The sequence below is a fragment of the Lineus longissimus genome, chromosome 14, assembly GCF_910592395.1.
Source record: "Lineus longissimus chromosome 14, tnLinLong1.2, whole genome shotgun sequence".
In the NCBI taxonomy this organism is placed as follows: domain Eukaryota; kingdom Metazoa; phylum Nemertea; class Pilidiophora; order Heteronemertea; family Lineidae; genus Lineus; species Lineus longissimus.
The window spans coordinates 13,321,248-13,343,854 of record NC_088321.1 but is presented as its reverse complement, the minus strand read 5'-3'; the positions used below and the strand labels follow the sequence as shown (position 1 = coordinate 13,343,854).

General features: G+C 40.7%; 4 protein-coding genes across 4 annotated transcripts; all 4 read left to right on the top strand.

Moving 5' to 3' along the window:
• The first annotated feature begins 3,183 nt into the window (after positions 1-3,183).
• Positions 3,184-8,021, top strand: LOC135498708 (guanosine-3',5'-bis(diphosphate) 3'-pyrophosphohydrolase MESH1-like). Its single transcript, XM_064789090.1, has 4 exons — positions 3,184-3,298; positions 5,006-5,061; positions 5,795-5,876; positions 7,708-8,021. Exons 1-4 carry the CDS (start codon positions 3,184-3,186, stop codon positions 8,004-8,006), a joined length of 552 nt encoding a protein of 183 aa, XP_064645160.1. The 3' UTR covers positions 8,007-8,021.
• LOC135499014 (zinc finger protein 33A-like) lies at positions 8,021-10,742 on the top strand. The gene has a single exon (XM_064789618.1). The coding sequence runs from the start codon at positions 8,100-8,102 to the stop codon at positions 10,596-10,598; it is 2,499 nt and encodes an 832-aa protein (XP_064645688.1). The 5' UTR covers positions 8,021-8,099; the 3' UTR covers positions 10,599-10,742.
• Positions 10,743-10,829: 87 nt separating this feature from the next.
• Positions 10,830-15,886, top strand: LOC135498707 (zinc finger protein 260-like). The gene is made up of 3 exons (XM_064789089.1): positions 10,830-11,424; positions 13,167-15,736; positions 15,850-15,886. The coding sequence occupies exons 2-3, from the start codon at positions 13,443-13,445 to the stop codon at positions 15,884-15,886; spliced, it is 2,331 nt and encodes a 776-aa protein (XP_064645159.1). The 5' UTR covers positions 10,830-11,424; positions 13,167-13,442.
• A 3,841-nt stretch (positions 15,887-19,727) lies between these two features.
• Positions 19,728-22,344, top strand: LOC135498706 (uncharacterized). Its single transcript, XM_064789088.1, has one exon. It carries the CDS (start codon positions 19,728-19,730, stop codon positions 21,957-21,959), a length of 2,232 nt encoding a protein of 743 aa, XP_064645158.1. The 3' UTR covers positions 21,960-22,344.
• The last annotated feature ends 263 nt before the right edge of the window (positions 22,345-22,607 follow it).

Sequence of the window (22,607 nt, the reverse complement as noted above, 5' to 3'; positions counted from 1 at the left end):
AAAAATCATATTGCTCGATGAAGAAAACCTACTTCGCACAAAGCCAAAATCCCTTTCGGCCACGGAAGCGCGCAGACAACGATGCGCAGTAGGTGAAGCCATGTGCGTTTCGACATGATGGTGATATGGATGATGATAATCAATGATGTTCGATTCGACAATCCATCAATGTCCTACAAAGACAGCGAAATTTATTAATGTGAAGCATGGCCACTTCAGTATTAGGCAGTGATGCTAATTGGGGGTATTGGTCACTACGTTGACCCATGGCGCAACGTCATGAACGTTGATTGATGGGCTGCATTATGCAGTCACTCACTCACTCAGTCACTGGTATCAGGATCAGTTTAGGCCTAGGCTAGGCCTATATCACAGCTTAACACACTCGTGACACTGTCCAGGGAGGTTTGTGGAATCCATTAAAGGTATACGGAAAAAGTTATAGGCCTCGTAATAGAAAAAAGGCTTCGAGGCAGGTGACGTTCTGAAGAAGATGCAGGTAAAAAGATGACAAGCAGGGCAAAAGACGACAACGTTCTTAGTTGTGCAAAATTTCATTTTTGACTTAAATTAAAATGGGATCTTTATTCCATGGTTTTTCCAACATCGGCAAAAAATGGCTTGGCCCATGTTGTCGAGCAGGATGCGACTTGTGCAAGATTCTGTGACTAACTTAACTTGGAATTGCACTTGTCCCGGCCTGTTTGCTGTAACATGATTTCATCGCCATGACCTGCACTTGGACTGTTGGATCTTTGAGAAGTTCAATTTTTCGCTGGAGACAATGACAGAGTGGCGACATGGCTGGTAGTTTGTTTCGAAAGGGATTTAATTGTTTCTTTATAAAGCTGACTGGTCGAATATATATACATTCCTGATATGGGCCAAAACCAAACACTCGGAAATGTTGGTGATGTGCAGTTATTTGGATCTTCTACTGAATATACCCATTACGACCAGTGCACTACTCGATGGGAAGGCAGATACCGCATGATGTACTTGGTATGAGAGCATCAGCAACAAATATTTAGGACACCGCCTTACCAAAAAAATTACCCTTGGCTAGGGTACTGTAAGGTATTGGTAGGGTATTCTAGGGCGAATGAAGGAGTACGATGGTCAGTCATCCACATGGGCTAGCTCTCCATAGGATTTTGGGAACGAAATGGGGCAGACTGCTACCAACCAATGCTGAAATTTATGTTCTGTAGGCCTAAGTATTTATGCCATTGGAAACTTTGAAATTGAATGCCATTGGTATAAAATTTGAAATGGAAAATTTTCAGTTGCATAAGCACTAACTTCTAAATATCAGCATTGCTGTATATGTCGACAGATATACAAATAAGCCTACTAATACTATGAATAACAGTTTTCAGCAAGTTCATATGCATAATAACTGCACAGCATTGTGTAGAACTGCATTTCTATTTTCCTGTATCGCCAGTTGTTACAAAGTCAAAGGGCAGAGGCCTTTAACAAGTATGACTGTCTACCCTGGAAGAGATTTACACTTGGTAGCAGATGTGACAATGGGGATCAAGATAGAGCCAGACTGCTGATCAAAGACTGTGATTTGTGCAAATTTCTGACTCTTGAGAGAATTGCACTTTTCCCGGCCTCTGTGCTGTGGTCCTACTTCGGTTCATCCCCATTTCGCCTACACCCATTTCGCCTACAAAATTTACCCGTTTCGCCTACTCACCATTTCGCCTACTCACCATTTCGCCTACACCCATTTCGCCTACTCACCATTTCGCCTACACCCATTTCGCCTATTCACCATTTCGCCTATTACCCATTTTGCCTACATCATTTCAAATGTTTTATGATAGTGACTTTAAATACAAAAGATGTTTCAGCCTCCTAGTCTAATTTGAAATGTCTATTGGTGCCAGAATTTTGTAACGCTTTTAGAAATATGCAGTTTATCCAACTAAATACCAACTAAATACTATCAGACGAACTGAGTAGGGTCATAAGTAGGGTCATGATTTGGCTGAAAACTGTGGAATATCATGGTCTCTCAAATTTGTCCAATTTGAAGAAAACAAATTCGTGGACAACCACCAGTTTTAATAAAATTTCACCATTTACTCGCCTGACTGTCTGGAATGTCATATCCAAATTTCAGATTCACAACCCGAAGCATTATTTGATGCAAGGCGGTCAAACTGTGACAATTTAACTGCAAAAAGGCTTAAAAAATCAATGGTGGTCTTGTCTCAAGAGGCCGGGTTGGAATGATAAAGTATGGTAAAGTTTAACTGGGAAATATGCTATAATATGAAGGAAAAAATCCAAGCTCAACAATTGGTAAAATTGTTCAAATGTCCAGCGCACACCACTCTTCCTTTTTAGTAGGCGAAATGGTGAGTAGGCGAAGTGGGTGTAGGCGAAATGGTGAATAGGCGAAATGGGGGTAGGCGAAATGGGGGTAGGCAAAATGGGTAATAGGCGAAATGGGTGTAGGCGAAATGGGTGTAGGCGAAATGGGGGTACACCCCTACTTCAAGTACCGGTACCGCAATCAGAAACAGCTCGAAGGATATTCCTTTCACCCGTGCAGAATTTCGGCCTGTAATCCGGGGCTGATCCAGGAGCCAGAAAGAAGGAGACATGCACTGTCATGACTGCATTTCTCAGTAAATTTCTGATGTGTTCCAAGTTTTATGTTCAAATCCAAAGATTTTCATGAATAAGAGGGCTCGCTTGGTGCTCTCCCTCCCTCCCCGGCCCCTCTGATAATCGGAGGTGCCTGACTATTTTCAGTCGGAGATGGGCATCAATTTGGGGAGAGGGGCGACTCTTGATACAAACTTGGATTCAGGATTTCATTGAGAGCATTGTACCGTTGGGTGTGCAAAATATAGATTCAAAGTAGAAACCCAAACCAGGTCCATTCTGGATTACACAGCGTGGACCAGCCTCGCTTTGTCACCCAGAAAGACGTTCAGGATGATGAAGTGGATTGCATAGGAGCTACTCTAGATTGGCAAATCGAATTATACTACAAATCATCACGAATATTGGTCGAAATGTCTTGATGTGGCCAAAAGAAAAAATAAAAGTAAAGTGTCTTGGCCAAGAACTCAGACAGACCGATTCGTCACTTCCCAAAATCCTTGCGGTAGTCCCACAGCGCCATCTGCGAATAAATTAGTCAACTACGTAATTGTAATCATGAATTCTGATTTGCTTCCAGTTTTGATAAAATGTGTAAATTTCGCAGCGATCAAACATAAAGATCAGCGTAGGAAAGATAAAGACGCTACTCCGTATATCAATCATCCTATTGGTAACTTCATACTCCAGTTGTTTATCTATATATATGCAAAAATGAGGCGTTAAGAGATGCATTGTTGAAACTTGGCTACGGGGTGTCCCAATCCATGAATCGGTTATGACTTTGAACATCCACCTGTACAGTTTTCCCGGTATCAGGCTGTTTCGCTACATTGCCAGTTCGCTACCAGTCGTTTCGCTACATGTGGCGGTCGTTTCGCTACATGGTATTGGTAGGTCGTTTCGCTACATGGGTGGAGTCGTTTCGCTACATGATGGGTACGGTCGTTTCGCTACATGGAGGACGTTTCGCTACATGGGTGGACATGTACATCTTGATTGTAGTATACTCGAGCATTTTTTCCCTAAATTCACAACAAATATTTAGCCCGGAGTTTAGCACAAACTTGAAAAAATAATGACTCCACCCATGTAGCGAAACGACCTACGATGTAGCGAAATTACCTACATCCATGTAGCGAAACGACTCCACCCATGTAGCGAAACGTCCTCAATGTAGCGAAACGACCGTACCCATCATGTAGCGAAACGACTCCACCCATGTAGCGAAACGACCTACCATGTAGCGAAACGACCGCCACATGTAGCGAAACGACTGGTAGCGAACTGGCAATGTAGCGAAACGACAGTAAACCGTTTTCCCGAGGCGCTACATTCTCCGAGACGTCGTAGATATCAACTCACTGAGGCTGTACCGATCATTATCCGTGAGTTATATGAAAAAAGGTTTTAAATAAAAAATAAGTATTTTGGCATAAAGAATACAATTCACAAAACATATCTATTCTAACTTTTATCCCCGTTAGGATTTCATTATGTTCGCTCTCCAATAGAGCAATACTTTATTTAATGTTACTTATTCATATCTTGCATGTATTGTATTGTATTCTTTATGCCAAAAATACATCTTTTTTATCTAAATAATTTTTTTTCATATAACTCACAGATAATCATACTACAAGGACTGTTGGACTAGTCATGTTTTTTACGCTTAAGGCAGTGGCCCGTCTATTGGGAAAAACGTGCAAGTGGGTGTTCAAAAGTCATAACGGTCCGAATCGTGACACTAGAGGCGCTGATTTTGGGCTTACTGGACTTGGCGCGACGCAACAAGTGCAGTGGGGAGCGACCACTATTTTTTGACCTGCCAGCTCTTGTTCCTAAAATAAACTATGGGCTAACACGGCCACATACTTCCATATTGTGGGTGGTGTAGTGCTTTGGTCATTGGTTCGATTCTTGAGATTTAACGTTTAATGTTTTAAATCAAATCATCAGCAAAAGTATTCAAAATTTCATGAAAATTGGAACACATGGACCATGTACCTCAAGTAAACTGCTTGAATATTTATGACCAGATTAAGCTTGTATAATACACGTATTTACATAACATTTATGCCAAGGTAAACATATGTTGTCAATGCCTGTGAAAAGGGCCTTTTCAAAATGGCTGAAATTTATTTTTGCAGGTTGCCTGTACAGACAAAGTCTTGGCCTACACCTTTGAAATTTGTGATTGAATTTGAAAATTTTAATTGAATACACAGCAATTGATCAATTCCAGTGTCTGAAATTCAATTTAAATTTCGTCAACTGTGCAAGTTTGTGCCTGTGTAGACAGATAATTTATGTTCATTATGTGACTTATTTCAAATTATAACCGAACAGCCTATTATTAAGCCTTAAAAACTCTTCACAGGTGTTGCGAACATATTGACGGAAGAGGGTGCTGTAACTGATCCAATTGTTATTCAGGTGAGTGTTGGTTGTCATAGCAACAGAGACTCAATCTTAAATTGGAAATAAAAATTGGACTAGAATTCGATTGATTGGTCATCCAACTCCATTGTAAATTGGCTACAATCGTGATTGACCACTATGGAAGAATCTAAAACATCCTGATTTATGATGAACCGCAATTTTACAGTGAAAGTGTTTACGCGTCAACAAAACCTAGTCTTAAATTCCACGGTTATGGTTAGGCAACAAAAACTGCTTGGGTTAGTGCATACGGGAGCTGTCGTAAAGTATTTAAAATTTGCATTGTACAGTGTTGCATTTGAGCAGTTTAAGGAGGGAAATTGATACCTCACCCAATCCCTCCAGTTCGGTATCAGTTCATTTAACCAGGCATTTCTATTGAGGAAATGATTTGAGTAGTCATGTAACCTCAATTTAAATGTTTCTAACTGGGACCATACATCCAAGCAATGGTGAACAAAAATCATTTTTTTGGCTTGCATTTTTCCTTCATGTGGTGCTGATTTTATAATACAACCTTTTGTAATGGTCATGATTGCTCAGTTATCCATGGCAGTTACAATACATTATGATCCAGGTACCATTGTATAGAAGTCAGACAAGGCTTTCTACCTTAGTATTTTAGAAATATTCCTCAGAATTCTAGTAATCTGCATTTAAAGTTAGGTATACTTTTTTTATGGACACCCTGTATGATAATACCAATATGCATCTTGATTTATACCAGGCTGCATTGCTTCACGACACCGTTGAGGATACAGATACAACAGTAGAGGAAATAGAAAGCATCTTTGGCAAAGAAGTAGCAGGTAAAAAAGAATCAATTAATCAATCAAAATGAGGGTGTTTGTAGTGCCAGTATCCATTACATTATACCAAGCAGAGATAGATTTTTAAGTGACCCCCGAATACAGGGGTGCTGGTTAGTGTCCGCAAGCTGATTGGCAGTCGGTTCCACAGCTTTGGAGCGACACAAGAAAAGGCGGTCTCCAAAGGTCACCAACCTAGCCCTCGGCTGGTCAAAAATCAAACCATCTGAGGATCTTAAATACTGCTCAAGTGTGTGATCCGGGTCACTAGATCGCGTGGGTTGATTTTCTCCGGAATTGGAAAGCTTGACCTTCTGATTAAAATGAAATTTTATGCTGTGGAGACTTCATTTGAACACAATAGCATTCCTTCAGGGCACTTCGATGATTTTGAAGCAGTTTTCGCACACTTCTTGTGGTAAAATTCAATGGTTGTCATAGCATGTCTGAAAGATTAGTTCATTTAGGGTATATAATAATTTATCTTATTTAAATGCGAGATACAAATCATTATCTGATTCCAACTCCTTTACACCATTCATAATCTTGATTCCCACTCCCTGACACCATTTATAATCTCCCACTCCCTGACACCATTTATAATCTGATTCCCACTCCCTGACACCATTCATAATCTGATTCCCACTCCCTGACACCATTTATAATCTGATTCCCACTCCCTGACACCATTCATAATCTCCCACTCCCTGACACGATTCATAATCTGATTCCCACCCCATGACACCATTCATAATCTGATTCCCACTCCCTGATGCCATTTATAATCTGATTCTCACTCCCTGACACCATTCATATTCTGATTCCCACTCCCTGACACCATTTATTATCTGATTCCTACTCCCTGACACTATTTATAATCTGAATCCCACTCCCTGGTCCCATTTATAATCCGATTCCCACTCCCTGACACCATTTATAATCTGATTCCCACTCCCTGACGCCATTTATAATCTGATTCCCACTCCCTGACACTATTTATAATCTGATTCCCACTCCCTGACACTATTTATAATCTGAATCCCACTCCCTGGTCCCATTTATAATCCGATTCCCACTCCCTGACACCATTTATAATCTGATTCCCACTCCCTGACGCCATTTATAATCTGATTCCCACTCCCTGACACCATTTATAATCTGATTCCCACTCCCTGACGCCATTTATAATCTGATTCCCACTCCCCGACACTATTTTTAATCTGATTCCCACTCCCTGACACTATTTATAATCTGATTCCCACTCCCTGTTCCCATTCATAATCTGATTCCCACTCCCTGACACTATTCATAATTTGAGAATTCGATCTTTCAAAGCCTGATTCCAAATTGCTGAAACTGGTCATAGTCAAATTCCTACTTGCTTCAGAATCTGGTGATCGGAGTCCTCCATCTGCGTAGACTTGTTTATCAGGAGCAATAATTAAGGAAAGCACGTACAGTTGAACCTCCCTTAACAGGCACCTCACTATTATGGACAACCTCCCGATGAAGGCCACTAGTTTTGGTCCAGATTGGTTCTTTCCATTCAACTTGATCTCTTTTAACAGGACACCACTTTTCAGTTCCGAGGGGGTTCTTGATAGAGAGGTTCTATTGTGCACCATTAGATAACCAAACTAAAGCTGTTACATAACATGTAAACAAAACAATCAATTTACTATTGTTCTGGACTGGGTGCTTCAATTTTGATCAAACTTTATTTTATACGGAGCATCTATTCCAGTTTTGGATGATTTGTATATGACATACAATCATTAAAGCAGAAATATTGGGCTTTAATCTAAGATTCCTTTCCATTCGCACATTGTAGGTGTCGTAGCAGAGGTCACTGATGATAAATTACTACCAAAACAAGAGCGGAAACGCCTCCAAATTGTGAATGCACCTAAGAAAACATATCGTGCGAAGCTCGTAAAATTAGCAGATAAACTGTACAATCTGCGTGACCTGGACAGGACGACCCCAGTTGGTTGGACGGATGATCGAGTAGTGGAATATTTTGAATGGGCAAAGAAGGTGATTGATGGAGTCCGTGGTACGAATAAAGCATTGGAGGACAGTTTAGATGCAATGTTTGCAGCACGTTGCATTTCAGTAGTCGTAGAGTAATTTCAACAGATCAGGTTCGTAAACATTTTACGACATAGCTGGCGAGGAGTCCTTGCTAAGCAATGACAGTACTTGTATTTCAATCCCAGATCTATGTTTGATTATTTAAAGAAGAGGACTTTGTATTGGCCTAATTATTGTGCCCCTTTGAGCACTAGGATGGCGCCAAAATCATCCATCACTTGTGTACAATGTGAGAAATCATTTTCGACGAAGCAAGGTCTTGTCAGACATATTCGCATTCATACAGGAGAAAAACCATTCCAATGCCAATATTGTGAGAAATCATTTTCACGTAAGAAGAATCAATTGACTCATGAACGTATTCACACTGGAGAAAAACCATTCCAGTGCAAGTATTGTGAGAAATCATTTTCACAGAATGGACATCTATTGATTCATGAGCATATTCACACTGGAAAAAAACCATTCAGATGTGTGCAATGTGAGAAATCATTTGTAACCAAGCAAAGTCTTGAAATGCATATTCGGATTCACACAGGAGAAAAACCATTCCAATGCAAATATTGTTATAAATCATTTCCACAGAAGGGATATCTATTCATTCATGAGCGTATTCACACTGGAGAAAAACCATTCCAGTGCAAGTATTGTGAGAAATCGTTTTCACATAAGGGATATCTAGTGACCCATGAGCAAATTCACACTGCAGAAAAACCATTCAAATGCAAATATTGTGAGAAATCATTTTCAGATAAGAGGAATACTTTGAAACATGAACGTATTCACACTGGAGAAAAACCATTCCAGTGCAAGTATTGTGAGAAATCATTTTCACAGACTGGACATCGATTGATTCATGAGCATATTCACACTGGAAAAAAACCATTCAGATGTGTGCAATGTGAGAAATCATTTGTAACCAAGCAAAGTCTTGAAATGCATATTCGGATTCACACTGGAGAAAAACCATTCCAGTGCAAGTATTGTGAGAAATCATTTTCACAGACTGGACATCGATTGATTCATGAGCGTATTCACACTGGAGAAAAACCGTTCAGATGTGTACAATGTGAGAAATCATTTTTCTCAAAGCAGGCTCTAGTCGGTCATAGTCATATTCATGCAGGAGACGAACCATTCCAACTCAGCTTCAACTGTAAATATTGTCATAAAACCTTTAAGAGTGAGTCTGGCTTACAAAAACATAGACGCAGCCACAATGATACCTCTCGTAATACTCGCAAGGTGTCTGATGCAAGTCCCGGCAAGGATAAACGGTTAAAGTCAAAAAGTGGCAAAGCTATGAAAAGTTCTTGTTCAAGGTCTCGTTGTGAGGAAACTGATGTGGGAGAAGATGCAGTAGTATTGACTGGTCCTTCAAATAGCAATAATTCTCCAAATGGACAAAACCCAGTCCCTGCATGTTCTGCGACGAATGAATGTTTGATCAGCAGAGAGGCTGAGAGTGAGGTATCAAAGTTGCCTGCTGCAGTCGGGTGTTCAGACATGGATATCAAGGATGCTGCTGCAAAAATGACTGTTATCAATGGGAATGAAACTGTTGGTCTGGGTACAGCCAAAAGTGAAGATTATCAAGTTTTGCGGCTGGGTGTGAAACGAGATTTGATTGATCATCATTCTAATCAGCTTGGAAATGTTAAAAGTCAACTCATTGACATGTTTGCTGCCGACCAGTCTGATGGAAGTGTTGAACCAGCCCTCACATCTGCTACAGGGCAGTCCAGGGTTGAACTAGACATACGTTCTGTTCATGTTACAGAGGAGAGAAATGTTAACATTCGGGCCTTCAACCTGCCATGTAACACATCTCCTATAGAACAGTCCAATGTCAAAAGTGAACCATGTAACACATCTCCTATAGAACAGTCCAATGTCAAAAGTGAGCCATGTAACACATCTCCTATAGAACAGACCAATGTCAGAAGTGAACAGTGTGACATGTCTCTTCAAGAGCAGGGTTATATCATAGAGGTAGTGAGACCGTGTGATATGTTAGGTAACATGTCTCCTTCTAAGCAGGCGAGTGTCAAAGGTGGGCCGTTTGACGCATTTCCTAAAGAGGGGGCTAATGTCAAAAGTGAGCCAGGTGACACATCTCCTACAGATCAGGTCAATGTAAAAAGTAAGCAGTGTGACATGTCTCTTCAAGAGCAGGGTTATATCATAGAGGTAGTGAGACCGTGTGATATGTCAGGTAACATGTCCCCTGTTAAGCAGGCAGATGTCAAAGGTGAGCCGTTTGACGCATTTCCTAAAGAGGGGGCCAATGTCAAAAGTGAGCAATGTGACTTGTCTCTTCAAGAGCAGGGATATATCATACAGGTAGTTGGACCATGTGACATATATCCTACAGATCAGGCCAATGTCAAAGGTGAACCAGGTATTAACAGCGAACCATGTGACATTTCTCCTGTAGAGATGGCCAATATTAAAAGTGGAACAAGTGCAACATCTCCTGTAGGTCTGGGGGATGACATGTCTCAAGCAGGGCATGTTAGGGTAGAGCAGGAAAACTCCAGTGGTGCACATGTCGCTATGTCCAAGATTGATGAATACATTGCAGTGTTTGATCGCTGGGCAGAAATGTTGTGTGAAAATACAGATTAGGTCAATAGAATATAACTGTTGTATTCTCCTGTTAAATCAGTGATCGATGATTCAAAAAGGCGACCAGTCTTAGTCTCATGTGTATGGAGGGCTCGGTTTCCTCTTTTTTTTTGGAGTTTTTAGCGAGTTCGAGTATCCATGGAAATAGACCACGTGATTAATACATTGTGTAAAAGCTCGAGTGAATACAATAAAATTAAAATAACTAAACTATGGCTGTATTCATTTCTTGTCAGCCTTCTCCATAAACAATTTGTACCGGTAAATAGTCTGGAATGAGAAGGATTTCCATACAAGGAATTTCGTATTGATCTACAAACAAGACAACCAAGTCACCTGTCTTGACCCCGTCCGAGGGGAACCACCCTTCCATAGTACACTCCAGATAGCGGCCGCGGTGTCTTGAATCTGAAAAGGATCCCTCCAAAGCCAGTGGCTTGCTCCTTTGCATACCTTGTAAGGCAGCAATTCACTTCAGTAGGCTGTAATGGCTTGCTCCTGACCCCTCCAAAGGCCACTCTATGAGTCAAAATATCACTTCATATTAATGCGCGATTATTGCTTGAAATGTCAGCTGGTATGTCCCGAAGAAAAAACAGTAAAGTGTCTTGGCTGTCATGAACTCAGATAGACCGCTTCTTCACTTTCCAAAACCCTTACGGTTATCCAAAAGTGCCATCTGTGAACCAATTAGTCAACTACGATATCATGAAATCCTATTATTGTTTCCAATTTTGATAAAATGTGCCAATTTCGCAGCGATCAAACTAAAAGATCAGCGTAGGAGATAATAAAGACGCTACTCCGTGTATCACTCATCCTTTTGGTAACTTCGTAATTCCATCGTTTATCTATATATATGCTATATCAGCCGTAATAACTAGAGACAAGTGTGGTGCACATCGTTAAACTTGGCTACCGGGTGTCCCTGAAAAATTACAATATTCCTGGTTTTTGATTGGCCTTTGACTAGAGGAACGGGAGGCGTATCTCACGATCAGAAGATTGCTTTTGCGCATATGCATGGCATGTTTACCTGCTGCACTATCACTAAGACTGAGGCTTTACCACGTTGAAATAAGACATCCTCCCACGGTCATGCCCCCCCCCCCCCCATCGACTGACAAACGCCCACCACTGATAAAATACGTAAAAGAATAGAAGGCACTCCAGTACTGTAGGCCTCCATTGTGCAATATCGGTTGTCACATTTGCAACAACGATTACTATTATACTGAGTCATCTCGAAAGATTTCTCAAAACTTCAACCTTTGTGTAACCTAGAGTCACAAGCCTATAAAGCTTCAACTCAACTGAACTGTTTGGCATGAATGAGAATACTATATCTGAACACGGGAAAAGCCGCAGTTATCTTCAATATCTACAGTAAACGCTTGTGAAATTTCAAACAATGTCAGACACCTGACCATTGGCCTGCATTATAACTGCACTACCGCATCGATTTTGTATTTCTATTTTCCTGAACCACCAGTAAATATATTGAACACGAATGGTGTATCCCTTTAAAAGTTTAATGGCATAGAACGAGGCAAAGGATAATCTCAACCAGCTGAGACTGGTTTTTAAAGGTCTGATGCATTCTTTAACTGGTGGTCAAGGAAAATGAAAATGCAGTTATACACAAGGCCATATGGTAGTAATTATGCATATGAATTTACTACCCCGGTGTTTATAGTATTTGTATAGATGTCTTGACAACAGCAAGTACTGACACTTTTATTTAGTGTGTATTTACGCAATGGGTAATTTTCAAAATCATATTTCAAATTATCAGCATTTAGTGTAAGCCTTTAATAATCGTTGCAGGTGTTGATCTGATTCCCACTCCCTGACACCATTCATAATCTAATTCTCAAATGCTGACAACATTCATAATCAAGTCCCCGCCCCCTGCTTATTCTATCATTTCCCGATTCTTGCATGCTGACATCATTTATAATCTGATCCCTACCCCCTGACACTGATATTGATCTTGCATAGGCTTATTCCCACGTGGTGAAACTGCTCATAATCTGATTCCCACCTTCTTAAGAATCTGGTGAAGTCCTCCATCTGCGTAGATTCGTTTATCTGGAGCGGTAACTAAGGAAAGCATATGCAGTGGATCCTCCCTTAATATCAAATACCTCTCTATTCGAGACAACCACTGTATGAAGGACACTAGGTTTGGTCCCAAATTGGTTGTTACCATTCAATTAGACCTGTGTCTAATCAGGCACCTCTCTAGTCACATGATTAGGTACAGGACTTATCAATCCCGAGGGTGTCCTTAATAGAGAGGTTCCACTTTATACATGTATATCATTAAGTCTAATATCATTTTATCAAATTAATCCAAATGGTGGATTTCGTGCCCGATCAAAAACCCAAAATGATGCCGGTTGCTATTGTAGCGTTCATCCAAAATTCATATGATTAGGGTTTGAAACCTGGTTCATGGTTATCTTGTAAAAAGATGTAAACGCAATCTGTTAGAAGTATTTTGGCTTTCATTAAACAATTCAAACAAAACAATTTGTACCTGTCTATAATCCTTTTTATTTGCAGGTGTCGTGGCAGAGATCACTGATGATAAATTACTACCAAAACAGGTGCGGAAACGTCTTCGATTTGTTGAATCGTGTGAAACTCTTAAAATTAGCAGATATACTGTACAATCTCTGTGACCTTGATTGACGACCCCAGTTGGTCGGACGGATGATCGAGTAGCGGAATATTTTGAATGGGCAAAGAAGGTGATTGACGCAGTGCGAGATCTATGTTAGATGTTTCAAAGAAGTGGACTTGTATTGGCCTAATTATTGTGCCCCTTTGAGCACTAGGATGGCACCAAAATCATCCCTCACTTGTGTACAATGCGAGAAATCATTTTTGACCAAGCAAAGTCTTGTCAGACATATTTGCATTCATACAGGAGAAAACCCATTCCAATGCCAATATTGTGAGAAATCATTTTCAGGTAAGAGGAATCTTTTGTCTCATAAACGTATTCATACTGGAGAAAAACCATTGAGATGTCTGCTATGTGAGAAATCATTTGTAACCAAGCAAAAGCTTATACAACACATATGCCAGAACAATGGAGGAAAACCATTCCAATGCAAATATTGTGAGAAATCATTTTTACAGAAGAGACATCTATTGACTCATGGACGTATTCACACTGGAGAAAAACCGTTCAAGTGCAAGTATTGTGAATTTTCACAGAATGGACATCTATTGACTCATGAGCGTATCCACACAGGAGAAAAGCCACACAAATGCAAATATTGTGAGAAATCGTTTTCACAGACGGGATGTCTAGTGACTCATGAACGTCGTGTTCACACTGGAGAAAAACGATTCAGATGTGTGCAATGTGAGAAATCATTTGTAACTCGGCAAAAGCTTGTAATACATATTCGTAAGCACACAGGAGAAAAACCATTCCAGTGCAAATTTTGTGAGAAATTGTTTTCACGGAGTGACAGTCTATTGACGCATGAGCGTATTCACACAGGAGAAAAACCATTCAAATGCAAATATTGTGGGAAATCATTTTCAGGGAAGAGGAATATTTTGAATCATGAACGTGTTCACACTGGAGAAAAACCATTCAGATGTGTACAATGTGAGAAATCATTTGTAACTAAGCAAGGTCTTGTAATGCATATTCGTAAGCACACAGGAGAAAAACCATTCCAGTGCAAATATTGTGAGAAATCGTTTTCACAGAGTGGAAGTCTATTGGCTCATGAGCGTTTTCACACAGGAGAAAAGCCATTCCAATGCCAATATTGTAAGAAATCATTTTCACAGAAGGGATATCTTTTGACTCATGGACGTATTCACACTGGAAAAAAACCATTCCAGTGCAAATATTGTGAGAAATCATTTTCACAGAAGGGACATCTATTGACTCATGGACGTATTCACACTGGAGAAAAACCATTCAAGTGCAAGTGTTGTGAGAAACAATTTTCACAGAATGGACATCTATTGACTCATGAGCGTATCCACACAGGAGAAAAGCCATTCAAATGCAAATATTGTGAGAAATCATTTTCAGATAAGAGCAGTATTTTGAATCATGAACGTGTTCACACTGGAGAAAAACGATTCAGATGTGTGCAATGTGAGAATTCATTTGTAACCAAGCGAAGTCTTGTAATGCATATTCGTAAGCACACAGGAGAAAAACCATTCCAGTGCAATTATTGTGAGAAATTTTTTTCACGCAGTGGAAGTCTTTTGAATCATGAGCGTATTCACACAGGAGAAAGACCGTTCAGATGTGTACAATGTGAGAGATCATTTTTCTCAAAGCAGGCTCTTGTCAGTCATAGTCATGTTCATGCAGGAGACGAACCATTCCAACTCAGCTTCAACTGTAAATATTGTCATAAAACCTTTAAGAGTGAGTCTGGCTTACGAAAACATAAACGCAGCCACAATGATACTTCTCGTAATACTCGCAAGGTGTCTGATGCAAGTCCCGGCAAGGATAAACGGTTAAAGTCAAAAAGTGGCAAAGCTATGAAAAGTTCTTGTTCAAGGTCTCGTTGTGAGCAAACTGATGTGGGAGAAGATGCAGTAGTATTAACTGGTCCTTCAAATAACAATAATTCTCCAAATGGACAAAACCCAGTCCCTGCAAGTTCTGCGACGAATGAATGTTTGATCAGCAGAGAGCCTGAGAGTGAGGTATCAAAGTTGCCTGCTGCAGTCGGGTGTTTGGACATGGATATCAAGGATGCTGCTGCAAAAATTACTGTTATCAATGGGAATGAAACTGTTGGTCTGGGTACTGCCAAAAGAGAAGATTATGAAGTTTTGCGGCTGGGTGTGAAACGAGATTTGATTGATCATAATTCTAATCAGCTTGGAAATGTTAAAAGTCAACTCATTGACATCTTTGCTGCCGACCAGTCTGATGGAAGTGTTGAACCAGCCCTCACATCTGCTACAGGGCAGTCCAGGGCTGAACTAGACATACGTTCTGTTCATGTTACAGAGGAGAGAAATGTCAACAGTGGGGCCTTCAACCTGCCATGTAACACATCTCCTATAGAACAGTCCAATGTCAAAAGTGAGCCATGTAACACATCTCCTATAGAACAGTCCAATGTCAAAAGTGAGCCATGTAACACATCTCCTATAGAACAGTCCAATGTCAAAAGTGAGCCATGCAACACATCTCCTATAGAACAGACCAATGTCAAAAGTAAGCAGTGTGACATGTCTCTTCTAGTGCAGGGTTATATCATAGAGGTAGTGAGACCGTGTGATATGTTAGGTAACATGTCTCCTTCTAAGCAGGGAAAGGTCGAAGGTGAGCCGTTCGACGCATTTCCTAAAGAGGGGGCCAATGTCAAAAGTGAGCCATGTGACTTGTCTCTTCAAGAGCAGGTCAATGTAAAAAGTAAGCAGTGTGACATGTCTCTTCAAGAGCAGGGTTATATCATAGAGGTAGTGAGACCGTGTGAAATGTCAGGTAACATGTCTCCTGTTAAGCAGGCAGATGTCAAAGGTGAGCCGTTTGACGGCGCATTTCCTAAAGAGGGGGCCAATGTCAAAAGTGAGCAATGTGACTTGTCTCTTCAAGAGCAGGGATATATCATTCAGGTAGTTCGACCATGTGACATATATCCTACAGATCAGGCCAATGTCAAAGGTGAACCAGGTGACAAGTGTCCTTTCGAACAGGCCAAGGTGATAAGTGAGCCAGATAACTTGTCTCCTATTGAGCAGGTTGATATCAAAAGCGAACCATGTGACATTTCTCCTGTAGAGTTGGCCAATATGAAGAGTGGAACAAGTGCAACATCTCCTGTAGGTCTGGGGGATGACATGTCTCAAGCAGGACATGTTAGGGTAGAGCAGGAAAACTCCAGTGGTGCACAGGTCGATATGTCCAAGATTGATGAATACATTGCAGTGTTTGATCGCTGGGCAGAAATGTTGTGTGAAAATACAGATTAGGTGAAGCGAATTTAACTGTTGTATTCTCCTGTTAAATATCGATGATTCAAGAAGGCGAGCAGTCTTAGTCTCATGTGTATGGAGAGTTTCGTTTCCTCTTTTTTATTGGGTTTTTAGCATGTTCGTGTATGTATGGAAACAGACCATGAGATTAATACATTGTGTAAAAGCTTGAGTGAATACAATAAAATAAAAAGAACTAAACTATGGCTGTATTCATTTCTTGTCAGCCTTCTCCATAAACAATTTGTACCGGTAAATAGTCTGGAATGAGATGGATTTCCATACAAGGAATTTTGTATTGATGATCTACAAACAAGACAACCAAGTCACTTGTCTTGACCGTGTCCGAAGGGCAATTTGTAACCTGCCCGCTCAAAGGACACTCTGTAATACAGCAAGTGTTTAGCTCCTTAGCTCCTTCATATAGGACACCCAACAAGAGGCTAGCTCCTGACCCCTTCGAAAGGCATTTCAGAAGGCAGCAAGTGGTTTGCTCCTCCGTCGATCCACTCCTCCAGGAGTGACTTTCTCTTGACCCCCAGTGAGCCACAATCGTTAAGCAAGCGGTTTGCTCCTTCCACCTCCAAAGGACACACTAGAAGACAGCCAGTGGCTTTCTTCTGACCACAAGGAACCACCCTTCCCATAGGACACACTAGATGGCGGCCGCAGTGTCTTGCACCTGAAAGTGACCCCTCCAATACCACACTGTGAGTGTGAGGCAGTCAGTGGCTTGCTCCTTTGCACACCTTGTGAGGCAGCAATTCACTTCAGTAGGCTGTAATGGCTTGCTCCTGACCCCTCCAAAGGCCCCTCTCTGAGTCAAAATATCACTTGATATTAATGCGCGATTATTGCTTGAAATGTGAGCTAGTGTGTCCCGAAGAAAAAACAGTAAAGTGTCTTGGCTGGCAAGACTCAGATCGACCGCTTCATCACTTTCCAAAACCCTTACGGTAATCCCAAAGTGCCATCTGTGAACCAATTAGTCAACTACGATATCATGAAATCCTATTATTGTTTCCAATTTTGATAAAATGTGCCAATTTCGCAGCGATCAAACATAAAGATCAGCGTAGGAGATAATAAAGACGCTACTCCGTGTATCACTCATCCTTTTGGTAACCTCATAATTCCATCGTTTATCTATATATATGCTATATCAGCCGTAATAACTAGAGACTAGTGTGGTGCATATTGTAAACTTGGCTACCGGGTGTCCCTGAAAAATTACAATATTCCTGGATTTTGATTGGCATTTGACTAGAGGAACAGGAGGCGTATCACACGATCAGAAGATTGCTTTGCACATATGCATGGCATGTTTACCTGCTGCACTATCACTTTGACTGAGGTTTTACAACGTTGAAATCCTCCCACGGTCATGCCCCCCCCCCCCCCCCATCGACTAACAAACACCCACCACTGATAAAATACGTAAAAGAATAGAAGGCATTCCAGTACCGTAGGCCTCCATTGTGCAATCTCGGTTGTCACATTTGCAACAACGATTACTACTATACTAAGTCATCTCAAAAGATTTCTCAAAACTTCAACCTATCTGTAACCTAGAGTCACAAGCCTATAAAGCTTCAACTCAACTGAACTGTTTTGCATGAATGAGAATACTACATGTATATCTGAACACGGTGCGCACACCGCAGTTATCTTCTATATCTACCGTAAACGCTTGTGAAATTTCAAACAATGTCGGACATCTGACCATTGGCCTGCATTATAATTGCATTACTATATCCATTTTCTATTTCTATTTTCCTGTATCACCAGTAAATATATTGAACACGAATGGTGTATCCCTTTAAAAGTTTAATGGCATAGAACGAGGCAACGGATAATCTCAACCAGCTGAGACTGTTTTTTAAAGGTATAATGCATTCTTTAACTGGTGTTCAAGGAAAATGAAAATGCAGTTATACACAAGGCCATATGGTAGTATTTATGCATACGAATTAAGTTTTTGGATAGCTGTCTTGACAACGGTAGTTACAGGCACTTTTATTCAGTGTGTATTTACGCAATGGGAAATTTTCAAATCCAATTACATATTTCAAATTATTAGCATTTAGTGTAACCCTTTCATAATCGTTGCAGGTGTTGATCTGATTCCCACTCCCTGACACCATTCATAATCTGATTCCTGCACCATAACACCATTCATAATCTAATTCTCAAATGCTGACACTATTCATAATCTAATCCCCGCCCCCTGCTTATTCTATCATTTCCCGATTCTTGCATGCTGACATCATTTATAATCTGATCCCTACCCCCTGACACTGATATTGATCTTTCATAGTCTAATTCCCACGTGGTGAAACTGCTCATAATCTGATTCCCACCTTTTTAAGAATCTGGTGAGGTCCTCCATCTGCGTAGATTCGTTTATCTCGGGCGGAAGGAAATCATATGTAGTGGATCCTCCCTTGATATCGAATACCTCTCTTGGGGACAACCACTGTATGAAGGACACTAGTTTTGGTCCCAAATTCAACTAGACCTGTGTCTAATCAGGCACCTCTCTACTCTAGTCACATGATTAAGTACAGGACTTATCAGTCCCGAGGGTGTCCTTAATAGAGAGGTTCTACTTTATACATGTATATCATTAATTCTAATATCATGTTATCAAATTAATCCAAATGGTGGATTTCGTGCCCGATCAAAAACCCAAAATGATGCTGGTTGCTATTGTAGCGTTCATCCAAAATTCATATGATTAGGGTTTGAAACCTGGTTCGTGGTTATCTTGTAAAAAGATGTAAACGCAATCTGTTAGAAGTATTTTGGCTTTCATTAAACAATTCAAACAAAACAATTTGTACCTGTCTATAATCCTTTTTATTTGCAGGTGTCGTGGCAGAGGTCACTGATGATAAATTACTACCAAAACAGGAGCGGAAACGTCTTCGATTTGTTGAATCGTGTGAAACTCTTAAAATTAGCAGATATACTGTACAATCTCTGTGACCTTGATTGACGACCCCAGTTGGTCGGACGGATGATCGAGTAGCGGAATATTTTGAATGGGCAAAGAAGGTGATTGACGCAGTGCGAGATCTATGTTATGGTTCAAAGAAGAGGACTTTGTATTGGCCTAATTATTGTGCACCTTTGAGCACTAGGATGGCGCCAAAATCAGCCATCACTTGTGTACAATGTGAGAAATCATTTTCGACGAAGCAAAGTCTTGTCACACATATTCGCATTCATACAGGAGAAAAACCATTCCAATGCCAATATTGTGAGAAATCATTTTCACATAAGAGGAATCAGTTGACTCATGAACGTATTCACACTGGAGAAAAACCATTCCAGTGCAAGTATTGTGAGAAATCATTTTCAAGTAAAAAGAATCAGTTGTCTCATGAACGTATTCACACTGGAGAAAAACCATTCCAGTGCAAGTATTGTGAGAAATCATTTTCAGATAAGAGGAATATTTTGAATCATGAACGTATTCACACTGGAGAAAAACCATTCCAGTGCAAGTATTGTGAGAAATCATTTTCACAGACTGGACATCGATTGATTCATGAGCATATTCACACTGGAAAAAAACCATTCAGATGTGTGCAATGTGAGAAATCATTTGTAACCAAGCAAAGTCTTGAAATGCATATTCGGATTCACACTGGAGAAAAACCATTCCAGTGCAAGTATTGTGAGAAATCATTTTCACAGACTGGACATCGATTGATTCATGAGCGTATTCACACTGGAGAAAAACCGTTCAGATGTGTACAATGTGAGAAATCATTTTTCTCAAAGCAGGCTCTAGTCGGTCATAGTCATATTCATGCAGGAGACGAACCATTCCAACTCAGCTTCAACTGTAAATATTGTCATAAAACCTTTAAGAGTGAGTCTGGCTTACAAAAACATAGACGCAGCCACAATGATACCTCTCGTAATACTCGCAAGGTGTCTGATGCAAGTCCCGGCAAGGATAAACGGTTAAAGTCAAAAAGTGGCAAAGCTATGAAAAGTTCTTGTTCAAGGTCTCGTTGTGAGGAAACTGATGTGGGAGAAGATGCAGTAGTATTGACTGGTCCTTCAAATAGCAATAATTCTCCAAATGGACAAAACCCAGTCCCTGCATGTTCTGCGACGAATGAATGTTTGATCAGCAGAGAGGCTGAGAGTGAGGTATCAAAGTTGCCTGCTGCAGTCGGGTGTTCAGACATGGATATCAAGGATGCTGCTGCAAAAATGACTGTTATCAATGGGAATGAAACTGTTGGTCTGGGTACAGCCAAAAGTGAAGATTATCATGTTTTGCGGCTGGGTGTGAAACGAGATTTGATTGATCATCATTCTAATCAGCTTGGAAATGTTAAAAGTCAACTCATTGACATGTTTGCTGCCGACCAGTCTGATGGAAGTGTTGAACCAGCCCTCACATCTGCTACAGGGCAGTCCAGGGCTGAACTAGACATACGTTCTGTTCATGTTACAGAGGAGAGAAATGTCAACAGTGGGGCCTTCAACCTGCCATGTAACACATCTCCTATAGAACAGTCCAATGTCAAAAGTGAGCCATGTAACACATCTCCTATAGAACAGTCCAATGTCAAAAGTGAGCCATGTAACACATCTCCTATAGAACAGACCAATGTCAAAAGTGAACAGTGTGACATGTCTCTTCAAGAGCAGGGTTATATCATAGAGGTAGTGAGACCGTGTGATATGTTAGGTAACATGTCTCCTTCTAAGCAGGCGAGTGTCAAAGGTGGGCCGTTTGACGCATTTCCTAAAGAGGGGGCTAATGTCAAAAGTGAGCCAGGTGACTTGTCTCTTCAAGAGCAGGGATATATCATACAGGTAGTTGGACCATGTGACATATATCCTACAGATCAGGTCAATGTAAAAAGTAAGCAGTGTGACATGTCTCTTCAAGAGCAGGGTTATATCATAGAGGTAGTGAGACCGTGTGATATATCAGGTAACATGTCCCCTGTTAAGCAGGCAGATGTCAAAGGTGAGCCGTTTGACGCATTTCCTAAAGAGGGGGCCAATGTCAAAAGTGAGCAATGTGACTTGTCTCTTCAAGAGCAGGGATATATCATACAGGTAGTTGGACCATGTGACATATATCCTACAGATCAGGCCAATGTCAAAGGTGAACCAGGTATTAACAGCGAACCATGTGACATTTCTCCTGTAGAGATGGCCAATATTAAAAGTGGAACAAGTGCAACATCTCCTGTAGGTCTGGGGGATGACATGTCTCAAGCAGGGCATGTTAGGGTAGAGCAGGAAAACTCCAGTGGTGCACATGTCGCTATGTCCAAGATTGATGAATACATTGCAGTGTTTGATCGCTGGGCAGAAATGTTGTGTGAAAATACAGATTAGGTCAATAGAATATAACTGTTGTATTCTCCTGTTAAATCAGTGATCGATGATTCAAAAAGGCGACCAGTCTTAGTCTCATGTGTATGGAGGGCTCGGTTTCCTCTTTTTTTTTGAGTTTTTAGCAAGTTCGAGTATCCATGGAAATAGACCACGTGATTAATACATTGTGTAAAAGCTTGAGTGAATACAATAAAATTAAAATAACTAAACTATGGCTGTATTCATTTCTTGTCAGCCTTCTCCATAAACAATTTGTACCGGTAAATAGTCTGGAATGAGAAGGATTTCCATACAAGGAATTTCGTATTGATCTACAAACAAGACAACCAAGTCACCTGTCTTGACCCCGTCCGAGGGGAACCACCCTTCCATAGTACACTCCAGATAGCGGCCGCGGTGTCTTGAATCTGAAAAGGATCCCTCCAAAGCCAGTGGCATGCTCCTTTGCATACCTTGTAAGGCAGCAATTCACTTCAGTAGGCTGTAATGGCTTGCTCCTGACCCCTCCAAAGGCCACTCTATGAGTCAAAATATCACTTCATATTAATGCGCGATTATTGCTTAAAATGTCAGCTGGTATGTCCCGAAGAAAAAACAGTAAAGTGTCTTGGCTGTCATGAACTCAGATAGACCGCTTCTTCACTTTCC

Excerpts from the sequence above, each read along its gene's own strand:
- LOC135498706 (XM_064789088.1), top strand. The coding sequence starts at position 19,728 with ATGGCGCCAAAATCAGCCATCACTTGTGTACAATGTGAGAAATCATTT.
- LOC135499014 (XM_064789618.1), top strand. The coding sequence starts at position 8,100 with ATGTTTGATTATTTAAAGAAGAGGACTTTGTATTGGCCTAATTATTGT.
- LOC135498708 (XM_064789090.1), top strand. The coding sequence starts at position 3,184 with ATGAATTCTGATTTGCTTCCAGTTTTGATAAAATGTGTAAATTTCGCA. Across the intron at positions 3,299-5,005 it reads GTATATCAATCATCCTATTG|GTGTTGCGAACATATTGACG; the intron begins GTAACTTCATAC and ends AACTCTTCACAG. Across the intron at positions 5,877-7,707 it reads CTTTGGCAAAGAAGTAGCAG|GTGTCGTAGCAGAGGTCACT; the intron begins GTAAAAAAGAAT and ends CGCACATTGTAG.
- LOC135498707 (XM_064789089.1), top strand. The coding sequence starts at position 13,443 with ATGGCACCAAAATCATCCCTCACTTGTGTACAATGCGAGAAATCATTT. Across the intron at positions 15,737-15,849 it reads CAGTCCAATGTCAAAAGTGA|TGCAGGGTTATATCATAGAG; the intron begins GCCATGTAACAC and ends TGTCTCTTCTAG.